Source organism: Stenella coeruleoalba (assembly GCF_951394435.1).
Source record: "Stenella coeruleoalba genome assembly, chromosome: 10".
In the NCBI taxonomy this organism is placed as follows: Eukaryota; Metazoa; Chordata; class Mammalia; order Artiodactyla; family Delphinidae; genus Stenella; species Stenella coeruleoalba.
Genome location: NC_137156.1, coordinates 23,455,370 through 23,480,994, shown reverse-complemented (window position 1 = coordinate 23,480,994; position 25,625 = coordinate 23,455,370). Strand labels below are relative to the sequence as shown.

Genomic DNA, 25,625 nt, shown 5'->3' with positions numbered 1-25,625 from the left:
AGGAGCCCGTCACCATAAGCCTCCAAGGAGCTTATATTCGAGAGAGGGAGTCAAAGGGCGCTGTGAAATTCCCTTCTGCTTCTCCTTTGCCCACTTTGCTTCAAAAGCAGCCCCCGCTGTCTAATTGTTTTCGTCTATCACTTTGTCCCTCATTCAACCAACATTTATATCGGTCCCAGGTGCTCCTCCCCAGTTCTCCATTACTCTTGACTTTTCTCTAAAATAATTCTCTTATTTTTATCATCCCAAGGCTCTTGGGGTGCGCGCAGTGGCGTGTGTTTTCCTCTCGTATTTCTTCTTTCGCGTCCGCCTTTCTTGGCGTGTCTCCGTCAGTTTCTTCCCATCTTCCGCATCAGCACCCCGAGACCGGATGATTCTTGGATAGTGTTGGGAACACAGCAGGGAACCCTCGGGCAGGGCCCGGCCCCAAATCTTCAGACTGGAAGTTGGAGCAGGTGGTCCGTTCCTGGAAGCCGAGGACTTCCCCTAGCCCACCGACCCTTAAAGCAAAAACCCTGTGTCTCTCACAGAGAGACGGACCTGGCGAGATGCCGACGGAGCAGGCATGGTGGGCCCAGCAGGCCCCCGGCGGGGGAAGTGGATGGGGCGCCTGGAGCCAGTTCGCGGCCGCTCATTGCTTGCTGTGTGGTCTCCAGAATCCGGGTGTGGGGAGGGATGTTAGCGCCACAGTGCGATGTTCCGGGGAAGCCGCGTAGTGCTCTGGGTGTCTGACAGGGCCGGATGCCTGGGTCCCGACGCCGGGCGCGCCCTCCCCAGCCGCCCGGCCAAGAGCTGAGCTTGGGCTGGGGGCCGCCTTCGCGTCTTCCCAAAATCTCTGAGGTGCAGCCAGGCGCGGAGAGCGAGCGCACAGCGCCGGAGCCTGTGGGCGCCGGAGATCAGATCCACCGACGTGCAGCTGAGCTGAGGCGGGGCGGGAAAAGTCGGGCGTAGGGAAAGGCTCTGACTTACCGGAACCCACAGGGGGCACTGGGCCGAGTACGGTCATTAGCGACTCAGGTGTCCTCGCTTTGGGGTTTCTGACACGTGTTTCTCATCTTGGAAAATGGTGTCACAATTACCCCCTTTTGCAAGCCTATCCCCCTTCCCTCACCTCACATTCAGTCTAAGTCCAAATCTGTCCAGTCTTTCTTCTAAATGCAGCTCAGATTCGTTCACTTCGCGGCTTCCCTCTCTTCTGCTAGACCAGGCCGCCATCTTGTGACTGGGCTCAGGAATAGCTTCCTAAGTGGTTTTCTGGCCTCAGAAATCTTTTACAAACATAAATTGATCTTGTTACTGCTCTAATGAAACTCCTTGGGTCAGTACTTTCCATTGCCCAAGTTCTCCCTGGAAGCACTCTGCCCGCGCTCCCCGCCCCTCCCCCTTCATTGTCCGTTGACTTGTCTCCCGTACTAGATGGTGTACTCTGTGGGGGTAGTGACTTTGTGCAATATTGTATCCCCAACACCTGATGCAGTGATTGAATGAATGTCTGTTGAATTAATATGAAAGAAGTTTCCCCTCTCATTCCCCTGTTGCTGGGTCCTTGTCCCCATGCCAGTATGTTAGACCCCAGAATGGCCGTGGGTGAGGACGCTCTGTCCCTCTGGCTGTTCAGGCACTGATTTCCACCCCCAAAGGATGTTGCCTCTCCCCTTCGTCTGCGCCACCTTCTCTTCCACCAATATAAGGCCAAACTGGAGGCTGGTGGGCAGTCATGCATGTTATGGCGGGCCCTGCAGGTAGCCGGAATCTGGGCCCCCCCCAAGCCCTGTACATGGTCCTCTTAATAATGCTGGTCCTGATGAGCTTGGCGTTTGGTAAGTGGCTCTACGGGGTCAGACGGGTCTCCTATCCTGCTGGATAGGGAAACCCTGGATAGATGTCTGGGTACATCTGCCAAGGAGATTCAGGTAAACCCAGGCAGGAAGAAAGATGGGATGGGTGGGCTTGGTGGGATAATGCCTGGGGACTGATAATGTACTGATGTTCACTCTGAGGGAGATTTCTGGTGATTACCCCAGGGCTATCTCATTCAACAGCAGTGACCTGAATGGAGATACTAAAGGGAACCTCTTAGAATCTGAGGACAATACAGAATAGGGAGGGTTGGGAGAACATGCCAGATGACAGCCTCAGGATCCACAGTGTAGAACAAGGCTGAATCCAGCCTGATAACCTCACTTGGCTGCAAAGCACCATTGACACAGAAACAAGATCCAAAGTGTTTGCTAAGCATCTGCCTTACACCAAGTGCTCTGCTGGGTCTGGGGACTCATCAACATGTGGTCTGGGCCTGGGATCAGAGGAGGAGGGAGGTGAATAGGAATGCAGTTGGGGAGGGCTTTGGTGGACAAAGTTTAATATGAGTCTGTTCAGTGAGAGAACCACCAAACAAAGAATGTGGCCTTGCGCTGCTTGATGTCTCCTGTCTACACAAAGCTGAGATTCTTCCTGTCCTGTGATGATGCACCCTGATGTTTTCACTTCTGAACATTATAGATTAAGAAAGCGTATTCAAAAGAGTCTGGGGGTTGGGTGGGGACAGTGAAACCAAGTCACAAAGGAAGAACTGTCCTAACAGGGCTGCCAAAAGTTGTAATGGACTGCCTTGGCCTAACCTTTAAAAGTTAGAGGCTTGTAGAGTGCTGGGCACGTTAGCCCCTCAAATATATGAATAAATGAGTGAATGAATGAGTTCCTCATTTCAGGAGGTAAAAGAGCAGAGAATGGAGATTTTTAATGAGAACGAAAGCTTCTGATGTTAGATTAAGCCAGATGGTTCATTAAAGAATTGGTGATTTCATGGTTTTCTGAGATGGGGAGGTAGGAGGGAACAGTGGGATTGGCCAGTCTGGGAATTAGGTGGGTTTGGGGTCAGTGCTTCTCTGTATTCTAGGTGAGTTTGAGCGTTATGATCAAGAACCCCTTCATCAGATTCATTTAAATAAATACCTAAGCTGCTATCGATGCCTCTTGGAGACCAAGGAGTTGGGATGCCTTCTGGGATCTGACATCTGCCTCGCCCCAAAGGGCAGCAGCTGCATGACTCTGCTCATAGAGAACAGTAAGCTGCCTTCTCCCTTTCGTCGTGGGCCCAGCCCATTCCCGAACTGAGTCCCTACCAGCCTTCTAAGCTGCACCCTAATACTGGTTCCCACAACTCTAAGACACTGTTCCACCACTCTCTCTCTTTCCTTTCCTTTAGAGCCACTCCCCATCTCCACTTCTACTCCCCTCCCCTTCTCGGCTAACCCTCCTCATAGCACCCAGCCTTGTAGGGGACCCTGGGGATCACCAAATCTACTGGCCTTTCTTCAAGCTGCCTTCTCCCCATCTGTCAGCAGTAGTTCCTGCCAGCACCACTCTTCTACATCTTCCACTGCTTCTTTCCAGTCTCCTTCACTGAGTCTTGCCTTTAACTGGGTCTTCGCTAAGTCTTGACCCTTAACAGTTCACGTTCCCCAAAGTTTGGTCCTTAGCTCTCTTCCTCTTTACTCTCCCAGAGGATTTTATCTGCTTGCTTGGCTTCACCCAGCAGGCACATACTGCATCCTTCTAAAACTGAACGTTAGGCCAAACTGTAATGTCAAATTGCCCTCTGGATATCTCCACCTCATTTTCAACTTGCTGGAAATTGACTACATTCCCAGTTCCTCAAGCCTGCTCTTCCACCTGATCCCTCACCTTTTTCAATAATAAATAATAAACACATAACACAGACTCTGTACCCGGCACTGTTCTAAGCACTTACAACCCTCCAAGGTAGGCATTGTTATCCCCATTTTACAGACGTGGAAACAGAGGTGCAGAGAGGTCAGTACCTTGCATAAGTCTCCTAGAGGCTGAGCCACAGTTTGTGGTGGTTCCAGAGATGGTGCTCTTGACAACTGCTGTACAAAGCTGCCTTCATTCAAATCCTTTCATTATACTTTTTGAAACAGCTGATGCATAGATGTGGTTCCATATCAGAGTATTCAAGAAAAGTCTCCCTCCCACTCCTGGCCCAATTCACCCAGCTCTCAGGCACGAATAAGAGAAAACCATTTTTTAAATTGCCTTTATTATCCTTTCTGTGACCTTTTGTGCATATCCCACCCTATACAAATATGCTGTTCACTCCTTTTCACCTCTTTTTTTCCTCCACAAACAGTACCATACTACTGTAAGCACTGTTCTGCACTTGTTTTTCAAACTTAACAGTTATGGGGGATGTTTCCGTATCAGTTTGTAACCAGCTTCCTGTCCTGCTGCATGGTATTCCACGGCATGGGCATGTCAGAGTTGATTTATCCATCCCCCTACTGATGGACCTTTAGGTTGCTTCTAAGTTTTCACTCTCTCAAGCAGGGCAGCAGTGAACATCCCCGTACATGGGCACAAAGATTTCCCCTCTCTCATATATACAATAGCAACAGAGATATCCTCTTCTACTTTTTTAAATATAAATTTATTTATATTTTATTTATTTATTTTCGGCTGCGTTGGGTCTTTGTTGTTGCGCGAGGGCTTTCTCCAGTTGCTGCGAGCGGGGGCTATTCTTCGTTGCGGTGCACGGGCTTCTCGTTGCAGTGGCTTCTCTTGTTGCGGAGCACGGGCTCTAGGGTGCTCCGGCTTCAATAGTTGTGGCCCGTGGGCTCCAGAGCGCAGGCTCAGCAGTTGTGGTGCAGCGCACGGGCTTAGTTGCTCCACGGCATGTGGAATCTTCCTGGACCAGGGATCGAACCCATGTTCCCTGCATTGGCAGGCAGATTCTTAACCACTGTGCCACCAGGGAAGTCCCTCATCTTCTCTTACTTTTTTTTTTTCTCTTCTCTTACTTTTGATCCATAAAATAAACGACAAACACCTCCTGTCTGCAATCTGACCTCCAATACATCTCCCAACTTTTTCTTACATGGTCCCGCCTGAAGTGCTAGTTCTCCTCACTTTGCTCCACAAGTCCCAATTCACCCCATTCCAGCTGTCACTGTATCTCGAATGGCTCTTTCCCACCAACCTTCCCTGGGAAACTTCCACAGAGTTCATGGCTGGTGACTCCCTGGCACTTGCTGGCCTGTCCAGTTCCAGGAATTGTTGCATTTTGGCGGTCCAGGGCAGGGTGTGGGGGCAGTGATGGTAAGTCCATGTGGGGTGAGGGGATGGGAGGGTTCGGGGCTTTACCTGGGAACTCTGTGTCGCTGATTGCTGCCGTCCCTCCCCAGACAGTGGTTCGGAGATCGTGGTGAGTGACTGCCGCAGCAAGGAGCAGAAGAGTGATCGCTCGTACACCCACACTCCTCCAGTGTTGGGCTTCTAGATATTCTCTCGATGCTGCTTCCAGAATTTCTGCAATAACCCTCAGAACAGAATAAAATATGGTCCTTAGAACTTCCATAGAGACCTCTGGAGAAAAAACCGGCCAATTTTCAGCCATCCTCCTGATTTCCACCTGGGGGCAGCCAGAACAGTGTCCATCCGCACCCACCAGCCCTCCCTGCCGCCCTCAGCAGCAGCTACTGGACCCCAGTCCTATCTGTCTCTTGGTTGACGCCCCTCAACACCCCTATTCCCACTCTGCCCCTTCCCTAGGCTCCCTCTCCAGAATTCTCTGGAGTTTTCCTTCAAGGCCTCAGTCTGACATCTTTCCTCCTGTCTGTTCCCACCTCAAGGATGCCCCTTTGCCCTGCTTTGCTTCTTTTCCCACCATGGTCCTCTCTTGTCCAAAGTCCCCGGCTGTTCCTCCAAAATAAATAGGTGTGCAAACTGTTTGATTTGTCTCTCTCTTCTGGTGGATGTGGAGGCTGAGGGAGGTGGTACTGCCTGAGTGCCCCGTCAGGGGCAGGTAAGTGGCTCCCAGCTCTGCGGAGCTCTGCTCCTGCCCTGCCCCACTGTCTCTGATTCAGCTCTCAGCACAAAGAGGTGAAGAGGAACTGCAAGCCCTCCTATGTTGAAGACCAGAAGGGTGGTGGACATCCTTAGAAGTGCTGTCAGACCCAGAGCTGGATGGGGACTGGTAGGGAGGTTCATGGGGGTGTGTTGGTAGGAGTGGAGCTGTAAGAGAACCAGTCCCAGGGAGGAGAGGGTGGGGAAGGAGCTCTGTGAAGAGATGCAAGGCCTAGTGGCCTCTCTGACCCCAGGCTCAACTTCCCTTTTCAAGGACCATGGTTAAGTTACTCCTCAGTTTCGGGCCTTGGGTTTCTCATCCTCTGAGGCTGTCTTCCAGTTTGACTTGCTGGAGCTGTGTAAACCTGGGCCCTTGACTTATGCTGAAGTCAGAGGTCATGGGGTAAAGTGGGGCGGCAAGAGAGGGACACAGTGGCTTGTACCTCTTTGTACCTCCAACTGCTTCCTGACCTAGAAACAAATGGTTTCTCCCACCAGAGCACAAGCCATTAAAGGGGCCACAAAAATCTATTAACATACATGCAAAATGTTGTGTAGGAAGAGTGTATGCTGTGATGTCGTTTCTATCAAGCACACAGACAAAATTCAGGACAGTGGCTACCCCTGAATTTTAGGAGGGTCTAGGAGGGTGCATGAAGGCAGCTTTGGGTGTTGATAAAGGCCTTTATGCTAACTCAGGGAGTGGTAACACAGGTGTGTAGTTTACAAAAACCCACCTTATGGTGCGCAAACATCTGTATGGCCAAAAAGGTTTAAAACTAAATAGACCAAAATCTGTGTGTATGTTTGCCTCTAAGGCGTGTCTATTTTTGAGTCCATTAACTTCTCTCTCTGTGCACACGTTGACACACATTCTCTCAATCCTGAGGCACTATCCCTACTTGACAGGTGACCAAAATTCGGCACAGAGACCAACTTACTTAAGTGGCAGAGGAGCTGGGATTGGGCCTCCCAGCCACAGAGCTGCACTACTTTTCAGAAAAAAGTTTCATAATCCCAGCACTGGGTTGTGAGATTCAGAAGGGTGGACACCTGGCTGTACTCATCTGCAAGTCTTGCTGCTTAATACTGGGCCTGGCTCAGAGCAGTGTGTCCAGTGTTTATTGAATGTATGGGGAAGGTTGCTTTCTGCATGCTTGCGGCTTTTCAAAATGAAAGACCCTACCACTGCAGCCCCACCTGTGTGCTCTCTGTACTCTCCCACCCCCTCCACCTAGGCCCTCACAGAGGGGGTCCTGGCTCCCAGGATCCTGAAAAGAACTGAGAATAGGCAGGAACGCAGGTGCCTCAGCTCCAGGTTAACTCTGAGATGCAGACCTGGGCCCTCTGGTTTGCTCTTGAGTTTTCATGGTTGAGTATTTCCTCCTTTCTTATGTGGAAAAACCTGACATCACCCGGGTTTAACTTTCTAGGTTTTGTAGGGTATGTTTAAGGCTGGCAGGAGTCACAATCCTCATACTTTGATCTCTAGCTGAGCAGAGGGTGGGATGGATGTGGGCTCTTTGCGGCAGGCCATGAGGAACCACAAAGGCCAAGTGGAGTGGGCAGGGCTCTGCAACCCTGTTTGAACCCCACACCCAGTTAACTTTCTTTAACCTGTTTACACCTGCCCACACCTGAGCCTGACCCCATAAACAATGTGACACAGACTTAGCCCAGTTTGTTTATTGTGGAGGGAAACTGGAGAATGTGGAGCAGAGGACAGATCTTCTCCTCTCCCTGGGATTCTGTGCAAGTGGGTGTCAGGACTCAGGGACGTGAAGTGGGGCTGTGGAAGTCAAAGATGGGGACAAGAGATGAGAGAAGGAAGCAGGAGACCAGGCGGGAGTGAGGGTGGTGGAGACAGTGAGGTAGGAACACCAGAGTGCCCAGTCAGGAAATCTGCACAAAGTCCGCCTCTCACCCGTCTTGATGCAAGGTCAGTCTGGCACAAGGTTTTAGAGACAAGTGTAGGGGTGGAAATAGCCAGATTGAGAGGGGATCAGGAAGATGGGGGGTGGAGGGGATGATCCCACTCAGATGATAGGAGAGGGATGAGGAAACCACTGTGCCTTTCCCAGGTCAGCCTAGGCAGAATTCACATTTGAGATTATTTTCTAGGTGGATGAAGGGCACTGGGTGCAGTGCCAGCTGCTTTTTGGGGAGGAAACTAAACCAAAACCATATAGACGATGGAAGTACAAAGGAAAGGAAGACTGAGAACTCACAGACCAGAAAGTGGGAGTGTTCTGAGAGGGCAGTACATGATGCTGGGGTGTCAGGGGAGAGACGCTGGACCAGAGTGAAATCTGGGAAGGGTAAGACGTCACAGCCTAGCCCAGGGAAGAACCAAAAGTCCTGAATTGTTGAGGAACCAGTATATGCGGCGCAGGTCAGCAATGGACAAACTCAGATTCAGGGGCAGGACAGCCAGGGGGTCCAGGCCTTCAGAAGGCTCCTTCTCAGCATGGAAGCTGGGTAGGGGCAGTGAGAGGTTCAGGGCTTGGCAGAACCACTGGATCTGGGACTCAGACAGGGGCAGGGCCAGGGACCCCTCAGGGGCCTCAGGGAGGGAGCTCTGGAGCTGGGGGCTGTACCAGGAGTTGCAGTAATCATACTGGCAGCACTGGGCGTAGTACCAGTACTCTGGGAGGTAGGTGGGGTGTTTTTCTTGGCACCGGTAAGACTTGTGCTGTCCACAGCCCCGGATTAAGAAGCGAACCTTGGTATCTGGAAGAGAGGGGACAGCTAACAACCACTGCTGCCTCCCATAGTCCCCAAACCTGGCACCCCTTTCACAGACTCCGCGATCCCTCACCCAGACCCAATTCCTATCCCAGACTCCATCAGAAGGCGCCAGAAAAATTAGCTTAACTGGCTCCACAGAAGCCCGGACCCCTCCCCCTCCAGGATCCTCCATCTCCTTAGACCTCAGGCCCCAAGCAGCCTTCATCTACAAGAGGAGACCAAGCCATGGGCTGCCCTACCAGTAGCCCCTTCCTAGGACTTGACTCACTATGAAAGATGCTGATCCCCATGCATGGGGATGAGCTGCTGATCGTGCACTTCTCTGAGCCTAAAACGCATCCTATAGTAGGATCTTCTAAGAGGCAGAGGTGGCAGGTCCGGACTTCAGCAACAAGAGCTGGGGAAGTGGAAAACAGGAGAAATGGCCGTGTTGGCTCACTCCAAGTTCCCTGCCCTGCAGGGAGCCCGCTCATCCAGAGCCATCCCCTCCCTGGACTCAGTCACCCCTCCTTCCCTGCCCCCGTGTCCCACTTACCCTTTCCCACTGTGAAGCCCATCATGACCAGCACACCTACAAACATATGGGCCTTCATCATGGAATTCTGGGGAGAGGGGAAGCCCCTCAGGGGTGCTCTGAAACCCCTCCTTCCTGTGACCATGCTCCTTAAGCCTGAACTGCAGGCTAGTTTTGACAGGCAGTCTGAGCAGGAGCTACCGCAGGTACAGAGCTATATTCCTGACTGGAGGAGGAAGCTATTAACTTGGCAGGAGGGACATGTCCTCACCCACCAGGTCTGGTTCCTGAATGTGGGAGCAGTAGCCCAGACAGGGGCAATACCTGGGCCCCAATCCAGCAGTCTACCTTTGTCCTGCGTGCCTTTCAAGGGTGCATGGATGTTTCCTTCTCTGGTACCATCTGCTATCCTTCCCACACAATAGGGTCAGTCCCTATTGTTCTGGGAGAAACCTTAGCCAGGAAGCCAGTGCCCCCCATCCTTCTGAGATGCGCATGTCTCAGCTCCCCAGCAGGGGGCAGGCAGACACCACACAACAGCAGTTCTGGACCTTGCCCCTCCTTTCCCCACCCCTTACAGTTGTTTATTTTGGGACCACTTTCCCTGTAAAACCCAAACTCAAAGTGTTGTTGACTGCACTCCCTAGAGTATAAGCAGACGACCACAGGTGGCCCAAAAAGAATATTTCTCTAATCTTTGAAATTTGATTTTTGAGTCTTTTGTGATCTTTGCACATCCCCACACCCAATTCTACAACTCCACTTTCCTACTAAAAACATCACCCAAATCCACTGGGCACAAATCTGTGCTGGATTTCAAGCTGAGGAGGGGGGGCGGGGCCAGGAGAGCTCCTGGGGTTCAGCACACCATTACCCTCCCTTCCCCAACCCCAAGCACCAGCAAATCAGCCCACGGCCTTTTCTTCCACTTTATTTCATATTCCCACCACAATAATGACTCCTTTAATTTAAACTAAAAACCATAGAGGGTTCATGAAAGGGTGGCAGCAAAGGAATGAAAGTGTCAAAGACTGGGGACAGGTGGGGTGGGGAATCAGCGAATCGTCTTGACTGGACTCTTGAAGTTGCTGGCCGCTTGGAGCTGCAGCTGGTAGGCCATCGGATGGATCTTGAAACCGTAGAGCCTGGGTCAGGGCAGAGGTCAGAGAGGCAGCAGTGTGAGCCCCATCCTGGCCCTGCCTGTGGCCAGCATTCCTGCCTCCCCACCCCAGCTCCTTCATGGGCCTGCTCAGTACTGAAGGGCAGAGGTTCCCAAACTTCTTCTCTCAAGAATATTTGGAAATTTATTTTAAATATCCATTAAAACTCAAATTCTAGGAGGTACACGTGTGTACACACGCACAAGCACACACGTCAGTACTTGTTTCAATATAAAGCTGAACTTTCCTTCTCTACACAAGAGTAAAAATGGTACTCCAGGAAGATAAACCACACTTGAACCGTGGCTCTGAGGATTTCCTGGCAGAAGGCTGAACACCCAAGAAGACAACAAGGTTAGCTACTGTTTAAATGTTGCTTCAAGTGACAAACATTACTTTAAGCGACTCATACATTTAAAAACACACTGTCAGGCATGTCACCATCCCCACTTCATGGATAACGGAACTGAGGCATAGATGATCACACAACTTTCCCAAGGTCACTCAGCAGGGAAAAGCCCTGGCTTTGGGAGAAGTAGGTGTCAAGAACAGACCATGCCCTGTCCTTGTCCTCCCTTCTTTCTGGGGGACCCCGGCCCTTTCCTTTGACCCTTGGTGACTCTGTCCCTGCTCCCCACCTGGGCACAAACTGGTTGGCGGGCCTCTTGGGCCGGTACTCGGGGTGCACCATGAAGAGCATGTGAGGGAAACCGGTGCCGAAGTAGGCGCCATCCGTGTGGTGGTGCCTCGATGACTTGGGTGTGTACACGTCCATGCACTTGGGGCAGTAGAGCTTCACCATGGCCTCACCTGGGATGTCCGAAAGGCCTGGGAGACAGCCAGACTCAGCAGGCCAGGTAACCCAAGCCTGCCCAACCTCCCTCCTGGACTCAGGCCCCAACTTGCTGAGCCCCAACTCCTTCCCAGTGGACCTGCCATTTTATGTGGCCCTTCTTTCCCTTTTCCAACACTCACCGATGGGAAGCATTGGCTGGTTCTCACAGTACACACGGGGACAGTAGCCAAAGTCTCCCTGCTGGTACTTTTCCAACTGCAGTGAATAAAATGGAAGGGGTTGCTGGATAGGTATGAAGAGAAGAGACAACCCCCTCCTCAGCCCAACCCACGTCACTCTGTCCCCAACTCCTCCTGTCTCTCGCTGTCCAGAGGCCCCTTTTCTGGCTCAGATGGGCCCTCAAGACTCCTCTGCTTCCCTTCCTCCAGTTAGGCAGGCTGCAGACCATCAGAGCCATTCGCTGCTTATTCTCTGAGGAAGAGGCGGTCTACAACTTCCTGCCCAAGGTCACATCTCCCTCCCTGAAAACACCCCCTTCAGCACACCCTCAATCAGGTTTTAATCCCTAAGCCTAGGTTCTGGGGTTTATTTCCCTCTTCTAAGCTAGATTCCTTGACAAGGTTGAAACAAGTGACTTCTTGCTGCAGGAAACTGTTTCCCTTGTTGCCTGCGAAGGAGCCAACTGGGAGTAGAGAGGCCTCACCATCTGGGCGATGCCACGGTTGGTGAGGATATAGCGGGCGTGGATCAATCCATAGAGCATTTCAGCTGCCTGCTCAATCAGGTCACTCTGGTTGGGGTTGTCTTCCAGCTCCTCATCTGAAACATGGCCCAACCAAATGCAACCACTTGTCTTACAGCTATTTTGGGTGCCCTGCCCATCCCCAGGGGCTGCTGGTTACTCAGTTAGCCCAGCACCCAACTCTGAGCCTCACCACACCCACGGCCTGGGCATTTGACCCAGAAACCTGGGCCTCTGACCCTTCCACCAACCCAAGGCAGCTCTGCCTTCTTTCCATCCCTCTCAGCCTCTGCTCCCTTCTCTCCCTCGATACACAAACGCAAAGATGTCTCCACAGAAGACAAAACTCTAGCCTGGAAGGTGCAAGGCAGGGAAAAGCAGCAGAAAATAAGACTCATGGAAAAATGGGCATTATGGAATAGCGCTAAGTTAACAGGATCAGAGTATGGGAATGAGTGGTGTTAAGTCACAAAACTAAGCAAGAGTGAGGTAGGGAATCAAAATGAAGTAGAAGACTTTGGGTTAAGGGGGTCAGAGAACCAAAAGGAAATTTAGAAATTCAAGAAGCAGATAAACAGGATTTAAAAAGGAAAAAAAGCATACACACACAAAACAACCCTGAGGGTGTCTCACCAGGCTCCAGGTCCAAGATCATGTCTAAAGCTTGTCGATAGTGAGGCACCTGCTCATTGAGTCCAGTGAGATTGAATTTGTCCTGGATATAATCTTCATCCACCTGTCGGGACATGAAGTCAAAAGGAAACCCACAACAGAATCCTCAGCTTTGACCTGGGCAAGTTGCTCCAACTGGTGCCTTATCCTCAACACAACTGCTTCTGTTCCCTTTGTTCCGCACTCCCAACTCAGCAGAAGTACTTGAGTCTCTCTCCCCAGCTCACATGTACCGCCCACCCATAGAAGCTTCGGATTTTCTTTTCCAAGGATAAACAGGTACAGCAAACCCCGTCTTAGAGAGACATTCCTTTCATGATCCTTGTTCCTATTCCTGCTTCCCATCTCAGTTTTGGCCTCTCCTTAGGGCCAGCTGGCTCTCTGAGGAAGGTGGAGGCTCAACAGCTTGGATTCTGAAGGCAGTTACAATCCCTTATGTTAACACACAGCTTTACACGTTACAGAACGTTTTAGTAGGAACTATTTTAGTCCTAACAGCCACAAAAGATAGGTACTACCACTACCAGTACCACTGTGGTAATAAAAAAGAAAATACACAGGTTGACGTGTCCAACGTTATACTGCTGGAGAATGTCAGGGCTGACTTGGGGCCCCAGTCTCGCCCCTTCACCACAAGTTAGTGAGGGAGTTACTAAGGGGACTCTTCCTTGACGAAAAAGAGTTTTTACGTAAGCCTGTGAAAGAAGTGTGTGGAAGCTGAATATGTGGGAGAATTTTTTATTTAGCCAGATTATATGTGGAGATGGATAGGGGGTTTGAGAAGAACTCACTTCACAGAAGAATTCATTGCCACGAAGTCCACAGAACCAGGAAATCCAGGACACCTCCTCTGAGCTGCTCATCTTCACGTAAGCTAAAGAAAGAGGAGTGTAAGGGTAAGCTCTCCCTCCCTGCCTCTGATATCCTCCCTCCTTCCACACTTTGCCCTCCAACCATGGAAGAATTTGGGGCAACCCTTTCTTAAAGGATCCGAACCTGGAGCACGTCTCTCTAGCTCCTCTTATTCACATCTCGGCCCCTTTTCTCTGAGACTAGATAAATTCTTTGGGGTCCCACCACTTGTGAGAAACCGACAGGTCTTGACCCACTAGTCCTACCCACATCCCTGACGCTCCCGAAGGCCAGGCCCCTCTCTCCTCCGCGTCAACTCCGGCAGGGCCCGCGGCTCAGGCTCCCTACCCGCGCAAGTCTCCGCGTGTTCCCGGCCCCATTCCCAAGCGTTCCGAAGTTTATCCTTTCCAAGCAAGAGCCGAGCCCCTCCTTTTCTCATGGCCTGGGGGTGGCCCTCAGGTTCCTTTCATGGGAGTCCCCACATCCCGCCTCCACCCTTTTGGCCACCTCTCCCTCCCTCGGTGCCGGACCAGGTCACTTCCTTCCCCACCCCCATATCAAGGCGGGGAGACCCCATGTGCCGCGCCCAGGGACAGGGGACACGGCGCGGGGACGACCCCAGACTCACCGACTGGACGGGGACTGGGACCGGGGGACGGGGGGGGAAAGGGGAGTTTCTGCTTCCAAGGAACCGCGGGGACCGCTGCAACGTAGGGCGCGGACAAGACCGCGGTAGGCGAAGTGGGGTGGGGGGGAGTGGAAATTGGGGAGGGTGGGGAAGAGGGCAACGCGCAAGTGCTTAGCGTTGGGAGCCGCGATGGACGCCGGGAAATGGAGTCCCCGGTAGGGAGAAACTGGCGAAACTAGGGAAAGCCGAACTACGAATCCCAGGATGACCCGCGCACGACCCTGGTGTCGCGAGGCTCCTGAGGGAGACGCTCGGGGGCGGGGCGCAGCAAGGGGCGGCTAGGCTCAACCGGAAGCGGAAAGTCAGTATCGCGTCTGGGCCAGGGAGCCTGGGGAATATAGTCGTGTGATTCCCGGAACCGTGGGGTCGAGAAGGGCGGGGAGAGGAACACGGTTGCCGGTGTCGTTTCCTGCCGCTCCCCTCGCACAGCGAGCCTCAGGCCCCGGCGCGGCTACGCTTCCGAGGGCATTGACCTCATCCGCTCCAGCCAGTCTGGTCCTTATCGCCTGTCGGGCTCCTTGCCCGAGTCAGCTCGCCAAGGAGACCCCCGAAGGGGCCCATACTTCACCCCGGGGTTTGGGCTCCGGAGGCGGGAGGTGAGGCCGGGTTCCGTGCTGACGGACCTGGGTAGGGTGTACTGGGCTGAACTGAACGGCGACAGAACCAGGACTGCCCCGTGCGCTAACCTGAGGTGGCGACAGCCATTCTGCTGCTTGTTCCCTTGTACTTCTGCATTTCCTCTTAGGGCTTGAACGGCGCTGCTGCAGGCGCTAAGTGTGACCTTCGAACCCAGGTCAGAGTAATGGTGAGGGGCTGTGAGACGTTATTTCTTTTCACGGTTTCTGGGCATTCTCCACCTCAGGGCCTTTCTTAAGCCCGAGAATGGTTTCCCAGGGACAGAAAATGAGCTCGGAGCGGGGGCCACCTTGAGGGAGGCGAAGGGTATTGTGGGGGCGTTATGTAAAAGCAGCACACCAACCGACGGATCTTTCTCGGTCCTCGCGCTACTTGGGCACGTGCTGCGTTGCGGTATGCTACTGGAACGATTCCAAGGCGGGAAACAGCCCCGGCGCTTGCGCGCGCCTGCGCTCTCGAGTAATCGTCCCCCTCAAGCCACGCATGCGTCTTTGTATCGTGTGACTCTGTCGATTCCTTTGCTTAGAGTAGTGTCATTTTGCAGTACAGAAGCTACGAAACAACACAGACTGGAACCTCTCCCTTAAATCTGCTTCCTGCTTCCGGAGAAGTGTCAAGTCTGTTTTTGTTTGAGAAGACGTTACCCGAAATAGGATCGAGAACGATTTAAAGAGCCAGGCTGATTGTTTTTCTTAACGGTATGTCTTACGTGGTGGTAAAGTAGCCTCAGAGAGGCTATTATTTATTGTTGATGAGGATGGGAGTGGGGGCGGAGCGCAGGACCTCTGGGCAGCTGTCTTATGGAGACTTCTTTGTTAACCTTTACTAAGGGGCATGGTCTGTTACTGTAGGATTTCCTGTTTTTCCACATGATCTATGGTCCTCAGGCCCTGCAGGGTCCTAGGTTGTGGGGTCACTTTTGGGTTAGGAGGGGATTTTTGACGCTAAGGATACTTTTCCTTCTCCCAGCAGGTGTCTGGAGGTGGCTCTGGTCACTGCAGGACCACCAGGGGCTTGGCTTCCTCGTCTCATCCTCCCCCTGCCTAGTCTCATTTTCCCAGATCTCCCAAAAGCCATGTCCAGGGCCACCCTCATTAACTTTACCCGAGCCACTGACCCCAGTGATCTCTGGAAAGATGGGCAATTGCAGTCACAGCCTGAAGAGCTGAAGCCCACCCTGGATGGGGCTGCAGCCCGGGCTTTCTACGAAGCCTTGACTGGGGATCAGAGCAGCACTCGTGAACCCCAGAGGGCTCAGCCTGAGTCTGCCAGTAAGAGAAAGAGGAAGAGAAGAAGAATGATGAAGGAAGCTGCAGCAGGAGTATCAGGAGGACATGGACAAAGGAGATCCCTTGGGGCAGAGGACAAGATGACCCACCGGATACTGAGGGCAGCCCAGGAGGGGGATGTGGCAAAACTAAAAAGACTGTTGGATCCCCATGAGGCAGGGGGAGCTGGGGGGAATATCAACGCTCGAGATGCTTTCTGGTGGACCCCCCTGATGTGTGCGGCCCGAGCAGGCCAGGGGGCAGCTGTGCGCTATCTCCTGGGCCGTGGGGCTGCCTGGGTGGGGGTCTGCGAGCTGGGTGGCAGGGATGCTGCTCAGCTGGCAGAAGAAGCGGGCTTCCCTGAGGTGGCCCGCATGGTCAGAGAGGGCCCCAGAGAGACGAGGAGTCCAGAGAACCGGTGAGGGGAAGCCTTATCTTCCGTTGTGTTCTTTCCTTCCTAGCTACTCCACACTAGAGGCCCCAGAACAGAGCTGGAGGGTTGGTTCTCTCCCCTGTCCTCTAGTGTAGGCTAGTAAGGCAGTCTGGTTACGGACATGAGCTCCCTGGGTTTATTTTTTTGTATTTAAAAAATTTATGTATTTATTTAGTTTTTAATTTTGTATTTTATTTTTTTATTGAAGCATAGTTCATGTATAATACTATATAAATTACAGCTATACAATATTAGTGATTCACAATTTTTAAAGGTTACAGTCCATTTAAAGTCATTATAAAATGTTTGCTATATTCCCGTGTTTACCCACTCCCTGGGTTTAAATCCTGACTACTTACTTGGGCGAGCAACCTAATGTCCATGTGCATCAGTTTCCTCATCTAAGAAATGGGGCAATAAGAGCACCTTTCTCAAAGCGTTGTTAGTAGTAAATGGGTTAATATATGTAAAGTGCTAGAACAATGCTTGTAGCATAATAAGCACTATACAAACATTAACTATAGTAATTATTATTAATCCTCCCTCACCCAAGAGCCTTGTGAGGCCTTTTAACCTTCTCTTCTCCCAGCTATTCCCCTTTGGGTCCCTCGTTGCTAAGTGGGGAGGAAGGCAATTTGTTCCTCAGCAGAAATACTGGAAGGACCCTGTCCCACCCTGCCACCCACCTCTGAGGCCTAAACCCTTGCGCTGCCCTTAACCCTTTCTTTTTTTTCTCTGCAGGTCCCGATCCCCCTCCCCCCAGTACTGTGAGGCTTGTGATGCCCACTTCCAAGACTCTAACCACCGTACCTCCACTGCTCACCTGCTGTCATTGTCCCAGGATCTCCAGCCCCGCAACCTGCCCCTTGGGGTGCCTACCTCCAGCCCAGGCTTCAGGCTGCTGCTGAGGGGGGGCTGGGAGCCTGGAATGGGGCTGGGACCCCGGGGCGAGGGCCGTGCCAGTCCCATCCCCACTGTCCTCAAGAGGGACCAGGAAGGATTAGGCTACAGATCAGCACCCCAACCCCGAGTTACACATTTCCCAGCTCGGGATACACGGGCAGTGGCTGGGAGGGAGAGAGCCCCTAGGGTGACCACACTGAACTGGAAGGAGGAGAGAAGGCAGGAGGAGAAGGACAGGGCCTGGGAGCGGGATCTGAGGACATACATGAACCTTGAGTTCTGACTTGGCAAGTTCTGACCCTGGTCTGCTGCTGAAGTCTGAACTTGGGCCCCTGACCTAGGCACTTGGGCTTCTACTTCCTGGAGCCTGCCCAGGTTCCAGACCTTCAGGTTTTGATCAGTGGACTCTGCCTGTGGGAGAAAAGAGGCTGAGAGTTGAGAAATAAATCAAGCTTTTCCCCCTCTTTGGTGTTTTATTCACTTTTCTGGAAGCTGTTGCAGGGAAGCCAAACAGGCTGGGGGCCACATGAAATTCTACCTGAGCCAGAAGAGGCAGCAGCTCTGCTAGGTGGTATGATAGGGTCACCTCCCTGCCAGTCTGGTTCGCTCCTAGTCCCAGCCGCTGCCCAGAGTGCCCCACCTATTTTTTCAATCCCTGAACCAGGAATTGCCCATCTCTATGCAAGTCTAACTTCCCTCAGAAGGCATCCCCTGCCCACTCCATCCCTTGCCCACTCAATTCAATCATTGATTTCACAAACAAAGTTCATATACTATGTGCTAAGAATAGGGAGTAAGAGACTTTCCCAGTCTTCAGGTTGCTCACAGCTGGAGGAGACAGGATGTGATCAAATACAATGCATGGTGATAGAGGAGGTCAGGGAAGGCTCAGAGGTGATGAGAGTGGGTAGGGTCTTGCAGGAAGAGGCCAGTGTGATAGGAGGGCCTAAGATTATGCAGCCTGTAGGCTATTAGCTGAAACTGGGACCAGAACTCTGGCCTCCCAAATACACACTTTAAGCCAAGGTTGTTCATTTTGATACCTGAAAACTCCTGAGGGCAGGAAGCACATCCTATTTGTCTACACTTGCCCTTCCCACACTTCGTCTCCCGCGCCTCCCTTGTGCTGCTCATACTAGGTGCCAGGCACATGAAGCGCTCACTGTCGTCAAATCCAAGAGGTAAAATACGTGCATGGAGGAGCAAGGAAGGGCTACTCAAGTCCCAAGCCTCCTCTCAGCTTTCTTTTCCGGAAAATCCTTTCATGAAATCATAAACAAGAAAAGGGGACTAAAGGGGGCGGGCGAGTTTAAGGGAACACTGGCGTCACGGGGGCTCTAGACGACGAAAAGGGAAAGCTGGGTTTACATTCAGGCGTTGGGTCCCCGTGATCTTGACTCTGCGCCCCGCGGTACGGCCAGGTGCGCACTGATGGCGCGCACAAGCAGCGCGGGCGCGGGGCGGTGGTGGATCGGCAGGGTCCGCCCCGCGAGCTGCGGGCCCCGCCTCCGCCTGTCCCTCTAGTCCCGGTGCAGCTGCTTCCGGGCTCTGCGGCTCCGGGCGGATCCGCGAGGCCGCGGCCCGGACGCTGGGCCCGGGAGGGGCTGCAGCGCCTGGACGCCTGGCTCCCCAGGCAGGCCCGCGCTTTGCCTGGCAACCGGGATCTCCGAGGACATCTCCGGCCTGACCTCGCGGAGACCGAGTCTCAGCTGCGTGCTCAGGGGCCGGTGGGGCCACTTTATAGGGTTCATAGCCCTCTGAATCAAGGGACGAACGTTGCTGGCTGGAGTTTGCCGGATACCTCTTCCCTCACTCACCTAACAAGAGACTTCTTCCTGAGCTGCCTTAGGGCAGCAGTTCAGGACTCTCCCGCTCCGGAGCACCTAGGACCCAGGGCCACCTTCCTTCCTTCCTTCCTTCTTGGGAGAACCTCCTCCCCAGTTGCTGGGGCACCTTGGGACGTAGGCTTGGTGAGTGAAACTTGGGGTGCTGCCTGCTGGGAAATAAACCTGGAAAACAGGGAGGACACTGTGGGGGTGACCCAGGCTTTGTCAGATCCTGAGACTTTTGGAATCTTGTGTGCTGGGTGGTGGTGGTGAATGAACTTGGATGTGCCTTCCTTTACCTCAAAACTGTAAAGGAAACAAGCCGCTTGACACACTTGAGGCTGCATGACCATCCAGGGAAGTGGGGAGCCACTTCTGAATTCAGAGTAGGACTCACCAGCAGATACCTGTTCTTCTGAGCCTGAACAGACTGTGGCTTCTGAGGAAACCCTCAGCCCCCAAACCTGAGAGTCTAAGCAGTGCCAGGAAGCAGCCCCAGAATTTGGGGGCTCATTACACACCCCAACCATGTTCCTGCGACAGCTTGGTGGCTGGCTACCTCGCCCCTGGGGCCGCTGGAAATCAACGAGGCCTGACCTGCCCGCCCCAGAACCCAGACGGATGGACAGCTCCTCTGAGAATTCAGGGAGTGACTGGGACAGTGCCCCAGAAACCATGGGAGATCTGGGGCCTCCCAAGACCAAGGACTCAGGTGCACAGAGGAGCTCTGGGGCTGCTCCAGAACCAAGCAGGGAGTCCCAAGTTGAGCAACTGGGGTGCAAAAAAATGGATTCTCTCAAGTGGGATGAGACTGTCTCTGGCACTCAAGAGTCTGGGAGATTGGAGGCTGGAGAGACCATTCTCAAACCAGGATGGGATCCTGTGGACTCAGGTGGCACCAAGAAGCCTGGTGTGTCCCCTGAAGAGGGACTGAGCCCCCCTGGGCTTGAAGCCCCAGCGGAGAAGCCTGGCCAGCGTCAGAAGCTGCTGGGCTGGCTGCGGGGGGAAACAGGTGGGGGAGCAGGGGCTCCCTACCAGTACCTGGGGGACCCAGAGGAGTGTCTGCAGATCTCCACCAACCTGACCCTGCACCTGCTGGAGCTCCTGGCCTCAGCCCTGCTAGGGCTGTGCTCAAGGCCCTTGCGGGCAGCCTTGGACGCGTTGGGCCTGCGTGGACCGCTGGGCCTCTGGCTGCATGGGCTACTGTCCTTCCTGGCTGCCCTGCATGGGCTCCATGCCGTGCTGAGCCTACTTACCGCTCACCCCCTGCACTTTGCCTGCCTCTTTGGTCTTCTACAGGCCCTGGTGCTGGCTGTCAGCCTCCGGGAGCCCAGTGGGGATGGGGAGGCCACTGACTTGGAGGGCGAGAAGTTGGGGAGGGAGGGTGAGGAGCAGAGGGGAGACCCAGGAAAGAGGCTGTGACCACGGGGTGGGGTGTGGCCCAGCGTCCCACCCTCAGTGGGTTGGGAGCAAGGGTGAAGATAGTGTGGGGGCACGATCCACATTGTAAGCACAGGGACCTCAGGGATGGGGCAGAAACCCCAGAGTACGAGGGCACAGAGGCCCCGCCCCCCTTCACACACAGGAGAGCTGTTTAGGGTGTCTGTGTGTTTATGGACAGTGGGGGCATTGGCCTTGAATTCACCAGCTGTTGTTAATTTTTGCTTTTACATTTCTCCCACTTCCAGTTTTTTTTTTTCCCACCTCCGCTTTTTAAAAACCAAAAAAAAAAAAAAAAAAAAAGTGTGGTGGTGGAGAATAAAGACTAAAGGGTCTTCTCTACCTTTCAAAACTCTCCAGGGGTGGAGGAGACTAGAGGCAAGACAGACAGACCTCTGGGTGGGGTGAGAGGGTGGTTCAGAGACTCAAGGGATCCTGTGGATCCTGGGATCTGTGCTATCTGGGAAAGAGTGGCACTGCTAGGTGGGTGGATTGGGGGTCTGGATGGGGTTCCCACAGGTGATGGGGAGCCTGCAGGGGGGATCTGGGTGTTCCTAGCAGCCAGAGGGAGTGGGGATGGTGCTGGCAGTGTTGGCAGGAGGGCCAGCTCAGAAGGGCTGGCAGCTCATAGGCAGTATGGGGAGCACTGGAGTTTGCAGACCCCACTGGGGGGCTGGCTTTGCTCACTCAGCAATAAATGTGTCACACCAAATCCTAAATACACCACTAAAAGTGAGAGTTACTGTCACTCAGTGTCCTTCCTGACGCCGTCCAGCTGGGGGCTTAGGTGGTAGAAGGTCCAGAGGGAGTACTGAAATGGGGGGAGTGGGACTGATGTTGGGAGACAAACCCCCAAATGAGATGAGGATTGAAAAATCATCTTTATTCTTGAAAGGGAGTTAAGAGTCTCCAGCTTCTCCCCCCACACAATCTCAGTTCCTACTGTATCCATCTGGGGGGCACAGATGAAGCCACAGGTCAGTTACTGGACAGCTCACAGGTCTCTGGTGGGAGGAGGGAGAAAAAAAGAGGATGAAAAGGAAGGAGACCCAGGGAGAGAGGCAAGGTTGATGGTAATGGGATGAGGAAGAATGTACTCCCTCATTCCCCCATGTCAGAGACCGGGTCTCTGAGGGCTTTTTTCCCTACAGACCTCTGCCCCCTGTCTGACCCTCTGCCCCTTTTATCCACTGCAAACTTAGAAACCTCTCTTGAGTATCCCAGAGCCCATCCTGGCTCCCTGTGGTGCCATTGCAGTCTGTGACACAAATGGAAGTGTCAACACAGCCAATGTGATGATGTTGGCCTTTGGCCATGCCCTCTGGTGACATCACTTGAGTCCCTTTCATCCAGCACTCACAGAAGACTTGGTGAGTCCTAGTTGTTTTCTGTTGGACTCTACCCCCTCACCTTGATTCCTGGGAGTCAGTAAGAAGGCCTTAAAGTCGAGGCAGGAGGTCAGGGACTGGAATTCCTCCACACACTTCTCGGGAGGGTGTGGTGAGCGATCTGGAAGAGCAAGGCAAGGCCCGTGAAAGCCCGTGCTTCTCAGCACCGCCCCTGCTGAGGCCCTCACGGAAGCACGCAGCCCTTCCTGAGATGATGTCACGGAGCCCAGAGAAAGGGGCTCTCTTGCCCCCCGGCTCCCGCTTCCCCCCAGCGCTTCCTGCCTGGCACCCTCACTCACTGTAGAGGAGGAAGCGCTGGTAACCCTGGCCTGTCTCTTTCAGCATGATTCCGCCTGGGCATGCGCTGGAGAAGAGCTTGGTCTTCATGTCAGGGCGGCCTGTCGGGGTGGGTGGGGCAAGTGTGAGGACTGAGGTACAGAAGCAAGCAAGCCCAGGGGGCTTGAGGAGACTGAGGGCTGGAGAGAACCAACCTTCGGTTCTGAGATCTGTGCTCCCCTCAGACAGGTGGTAGATCCATTTCCGGGGCGCACAGAGCCCATTTTTCCTGCAGAGGTGGTGGTGACAAGGAAGAAAGACTGAGTGACACCTCAACCGCTCAGTACCAGCCTCTGTTTACTTCATCTTACTTCCTCTTGAAGCCTGGCTCCCCTTGGGTTTCAAGCTACCAAGGGATGGTTAGGTCCCTATCTCTCCGGAGGGAAACTAATAGAGCTGTTGAACTCAAGTGGACCAAGAATAATGGATATGCCAAAGAGCCCAGCTCTTTGTGGGTGGGTGCTCACACTTTAGGCAGAGACTGTACCTACTGCTGCCTCTGCCTCCTCACCACTCACGTGCGGATGGTAGCTCGAAGCTGGAGCTGCATGGGGGCAGAGCCCACGGCCATGTTGAAGACAATGTTGTCCACAGGGTCAAAAGTCGCCAACTCCTCCTTGGTGGGAGCTGCCCCTGCGATAAAGTACCACCGGCCCAGATGGGGCTCTGGGAACTGGAGAGACAACGAGGGGAGCAGAAGAAGGTGGGTCTCACTACAGAATCCATCCAACCTCTTCATCAGTCAGAATGACAATGCTTAGGGGTGAAGGTGTTGGCTGCCTTTTTCCAACTGAGGGTTGGATCCATGACAAGGAGTCATTAAATGACTTTTCCTCTTTGCCCCTCCTCAGTAAACCCCACCTCCCAATTCTACATGTCTTCACATTGATGGCCACAGTACTAATATTTTTTTTACTTCTTGCTTTCATCATCACAACACCCACACCCTCTTCCTCCCTTCCTTTCCCAGTGTGGCTTTTTGGTCATCCTAGGCCACTTCTCAAGGGCCCCCCAACCCCCAACCCGGCAAAGCTTCCCACATTCTCAGTCCATACCTCTTTCCCATCTAGTCCTTCAGTTGTCAGCTGACTGTGCTCAGGGCACTGGTAGATGGAGTTAAGGAGAATGCCATAGAGGTAGAGTAGAGCTGCCCAAATTTGGTGGAACATCTTCAGGCAGGAGGGAGCTGGGGGTCTGCGTGGAGTGGCTGGTGCCTTAACTGCTCTCCCCCTTGCCTCGTGGACTGGCTGCTCAGTCCACTCTGCTTCCAGCCCCCTTGCCTCGACCCTTGACCCTTTCACCTGCTAATGAGTAACTTCAACCTTGTTTTCCAACCCAAGCCTGGATTACTTACAGTGTTTGGGACTTCCTCCCCATCTTCTAAATGCAACTACTCCACAATACATCCTGGCATGTCCAGGGTCTCCCAGGAATTAAGAGAGCTGAGCCCTCCAGGTAGGCCTGTGGTCTTTCAACCCATATCTGAGCTGGGATATCTGCTGTGCTGTGCAGCACTGAAGAGAAGTGGATTGATTCTTTCATTCGCTCACTTAGCAAACAGTTTTTGAGTTCCAGCTGTTGGTCAGGAACTGGCTAAGCCCTGGGAACATAACAATGAATAAGACACAGTCCCTGGCCTTGAAGAAGTCAGTCTACAGAAAACTAGCTGTATAAACAAATCATTGCAGTACAACCTGGTAAGTGCTTTAGAACAGGTATGAACCAGGTGCTGGAGCATGGTGGATGGGAGGCTTTCTCTCTGAAGTTGTTAATTGGGGAAACTATATGTACACCCCCCAGAAAAGTTTGCTGACACATGAGTTCATTCACTCAATGTTTATAAGTAAGAGACTACATAATCTAGTGGTTAAAGAGAACAGACAGTGGTGTCAGGCAGAGTGGGTCCAAACCCTTAACTCTACTTATCGATCTTGGATAACTTTATTAACCTTTATGCCTGTTTTTTCATCTGTAAAATGAGCAAATCATCCATCTCATAGGACTAAAAGAGCTAATGCACATAAAGCCCATAGCAAAGGCCTGCACAGAAGTCCAAAATAAATATTCGCTATAATTAATAGTAGTGTTTGTAAAGTACTTATTAGTCTCTGGTGGGCATTAAGTTCTCAAGTAGCAGAAGGTAGGGAAAGAATTGTCAAGAGCCAGTCATTGCGTAGTGAGTGCCAAGTGGGTGGAGCAGTTAATGTAATGGAAGGTGTGGAGCTTCTTTTATAAATTGTTTATAACCCACAGACTGCCATAAAGGTTTGTTCTGAGAGGTGAGGCTTGCTATGGGCTTGCAATTTAGTTAAAAGAATAAACTTTGGAGAGGCCGTGATAGTGAGAGGCCCGCGCACCGCGATGAAGAGTGGCCCCCGCTTGCCACAACTAGAGAACGCCCTCGCACAGAAACGAAGACCCAACACAGCAAAAATAAATTAATTAATAAAAGAATAAACTTTGGATGATGTGTATATGAGGGTTCATTATTACTGTTTTGGGCTAATATTTGACATTTTTAATAAAAAAAACTAAGATACAAGTTATTGTGGCAGTAAAGTAGAAGTGATTGACCCAAGGGAGTGTGGTAGGCCTGAATTTATCAGTTCTGCCACTGACATTCGCCTAGGTGTACTCACCTGTAAAGTGGATGTAATACTTATCTCATATGTTGAAAGCCTTTTAAATATGACAGTACGTGAAACCCTCAGCAAACTGGCTGGCACAAACTAGGGGCTCATGTCCAGGTGCTTACTAGAACTCTTAATTGAAACAGTACTGGGACTTAAGTATAAACTACGAATCCCAGAAAGGGTGGGCACCACAGGCAGGCACACTTGCAGCACCGCGGGGCCCAGGCCCCTGCCCGAGGGGCTGGGCGAGAAGAGGACAGAGGGACGATAATCTCCCCGGACCTCCGGCCCGCAGAAGCTCTTAGGCGGCCCTTTCAATTCCCCAGGGTCAGAGTCTTGTGTTTCGGTCCAGTGTAACTCTATTTGCTCCCAATTCCCAAACTCGGAGGCGTCCTTTTTTAGACAAAAGTCCTGAAAGGCAGTAAATCCTTAGCTTCTCCAAAACATGGTGTGTCCCCTCGACCGCACACCGCCGGGGAAGAACATGGCGCCACAAAACGCCCACCGGGCAAAACTGAGGTCAAACCCAACGACGCCACCGCACGCAAATCAGCTCGAGAGCCGCCTCCAACCGCCTATGGAAAGGGTGACTTCCGGAAGCGCCGAAGGAGTGGCGCAACGAGGACGACGGTAAGAGGAAGACAGTATTCTAGGTGGCCAGGACAGTGCCGCCTCAAATTCTCTGCCGGCCAAGATTTTAACATAGATTAGCGAGGCACAATCCC

General features: G+C 52.6%; 6 protein-coding genes across 17 annotated transcripts; 3 read left to right on the top strand and 3 right to left on the bottom strand.

Moving 5' to 3' along the window:
* Window positions 1-741: 741 nt before the first annotated feature.
* LY6G5C (lymphocyte antigen 6 family member G5C) lies at window positions 742-5,746 on the top strand (the record flags this gene model as incomplete). Its single annotated transcript, XM_079933216.1, is given in 5 exon segments — window positions 742-910; window positions 1,743-1,820; window positions 2,900-3,067; window positions 5,205-5,296; window positions 5,300-5,746. Coding segments are annotated over 5 exon segments (576 nt in total). The 3' UTR covers window positions 5,369-5,746.
* A 2,445-nt stretch (window positions 5,747-8,191) lies between these two features.
* On the bottom strand, window positions 8,192-9,221 carry LY6G5B (lymphocyte antigen 6 family member G5B; the record flags this gene model as incomplete). The annotated part of the gene is made up of 3 exons (XM_079934374.1): window positions 9,149-9,221; window positions 8,882-9,010; window positions 8,192-8,595 (listed from the first exon to the last, which is right to left on the bottom strand). The coding sequence occupies exons 1-3, from the start codon at window positions 9,207-9,209 to the stop codon at window positions 8,192-8,194; spliced, it is 594 nt and encodes a 197-aa protein (XP_079790500.1). The 5' UTR covers window positions 9,210-9,221.
* An 821-nt stretch (window positions 9,222-10,042) lies between these two features.
* CSNK2B (casein kinase 2 beta) lies at window positions 10,043-14,094 on the bottom strand. 2 transcript variants are annotated; one of them, XM_079935546.1, is made up of 7 exons: window positions 13,978-14,094; window positions 13,289-13,371; window positions 12,459-12,561; window positions 11,787-11,902; window positions 11,263-11,338; window positions 10,926-11,115; window positions 10,043-10,272 (listed from the first exon to the last, which is right to left on the bottom strand). In XM_079935546.1, the coding sequence occupies exons 2-7, from the start codon at window positions 13,358-13,360 to the stop codon at window positions 10,182-10,184; spliced, it is 648 nt and encodes a 215-aa protein (XP_079791672.1). In that variant the 5' UTR covers window positions 13,361-13,371; window positions 13,978-14,094; the 3' UTR covers window positions 10,043-10,181. The 2 variants fall into 2 exon arrangements, with proteins under 2 accessions (XP_079791672.1, XP_079791673.1); XM_079935547.1 differs by lacking the exon at window positions 10,926-11,115.
* Window positions 14,095-14,346: 252 nt separating this feature from the next.
* GPANK1 (G-patch domain and ankyrin repeats 1) lies at window positions 14,347-18,445 on the top strand. 8 transcript variants are annotated; one of them, XM_079935541.1, is made up of 5 exons: window positions 14,347-14,633; window positions 14,783-14,830; window positions 15,223-15,371; window positions 15,646-16,359; window positions 17,116-18,444. In XM_079935541.1, exons 4-5 carry the CDS (start codon window positions 15,749-15,751, stop codon window positions 17,558-17,560), a joined length of 1,056 nt encoding a protein of 351 aa, XP_079791667.1. In that variant the 5' UTR covers window positions 14,347-14,633; window positions 14,783-14,830; window positions 15,223-15,371; window positions 15,646-15,748; the 3' UTR covers window positions 17,561-18,444. The 8 variants fall into 8 exon arrangements, with proteins under 8 accessions (XP_079791667.1, XP_079791669.1, XP_079791670.1 ...); XM_079935543.1 differs by having other exon boundaries at window positions 14,347-14,830; window positions 15,643-16,359; window positions 17,116-18,445; XM_079935544.1 differs by lacking the exon at window positions 14,783-14,830.
* A 219-nt stretch (window positions 18,446-18,664) lies between these two features.
* APOM (apolipoprotein M) lies at window positions 18,665-25,502 on the bottom strand. Of its 4 annotated transcripts, none has more exons than XM_079934149.1 (7): window positions 24,907-25,502; window positions 23,323-23,867; window positions 22,786-22,940; window positions 22,423-22,496; window positions 22,231-22,329; window positions 21,954-22,052; window positions 18,665-19,286 (listed from the first exon to the last, which is right to left on the bottom strand). In XM_079934149.1, exons 2-7 carry the CDS (start codon window positions 23,434-23,436, stop codon window positions 19,123-19,125), a joined length of 705 nt encoding a protein of 234 aa, XP_079790275.1. In that variant the 5' UTR covers window positions 23,437-23,867; window positions 24,907-25,502; the 3' UTR covers window positions 18,665-19,122. The 4 variants fall into 4 exon arrangements, with proteins under 4 accessions (XP_079790275.1, XP_079790277.1, XP_079790278.1 ...); XM_079934151.1 differs by having other exon boundaries at window positions 22,786-22,900; window positions 23,622-23,867; XM_079934152.1 differs by lacking the exon at window positions 18,665-19,286 and adding an exon at window positions 21,415-21,547.
* Window positions 19,168-21,264, top strand: LOC307192823 (uncharacterized protein C6orf47). The gene has a single exon (XM_079934148.1). The coding sequence runs from the start codon at window positions 19,632-19,634 to the stop codon at window positions 20,523-20,525; it is 894 nt and encodes a 297-aa protein (XP_079790274.1). The 5' UTR covers window positions 19,168-19,631; the 3' UTR covers window positions 20,526-21,264.
* Window positions 25,503-25,625: the final 123 nt, after the last annotated feature.

Bases quoted from the DNA above. Each gene is read 5' to 3' on its own strand.
- GPANK1 (XM_079935543.1), top strand. From the start codon at position 15,749: ATGTCCAGGGCCACCCTCATTAACTTTACCCGAGCCACTGACCCCAGT. The intron at 16,360-17,115 runs GTGAGGGGAAGC...TTTTCTCTGCAG, and splicing joins ACGAGGAGTCCAGAGAACCG to GTCCCGATCCCCCTCCCCCC.
- CSNK2B (XM_079935546.1), bottom strand. From the start codon at position 13,360: ATGAGCAGCTCAGAGGAGGTGTCCTGGATTTCCTGGTTCTGTGGACTT. The intron at 11,903-12,458 runs GTGAGACACCCT...GCCATGTTTCAG, and splicing joins GATCTTGGACCTGGAGCCTG to ATGAGGAGCTGGAAGACAAC. The intron at 10,273-10,925 runs GTGGGGAGCAGG...GCCCTGACCCAG, and splicing joins GCCAACCAGTTTGTGCCCAG to GCTCTACGGTTTCAAGATCC.
- APOM (XM_079934149.1), bottom strand. From the start codon at position 23,436: ATGTTCCACCAAATTTGGGCAGCTCTACTCTACCTCTATGGCATTCTC. The intron at 22,053-22,230 runs GTGAGTGAGGGT...TTGCTCTTCCAG, and splicing joins CCAGCGCTTCCTCCTCTACA to ATCGCTCACCACACCCTCCC. The intron at 19,287-21,953 runs GTGAGGGGGTAG...CCTGTTTTCCAG, and splicing joins ACTGACTCCCAGGAATCAAG to GTTTATTTCCCAGCAGGCAG.
- LOC307192823 (XM_079934148.1), top strand. From the start codon at position 19,632: ATGTTCCTGCGACAGCTTGGTGGCTGGCTACCTCGCCCCTGGGGCCGC.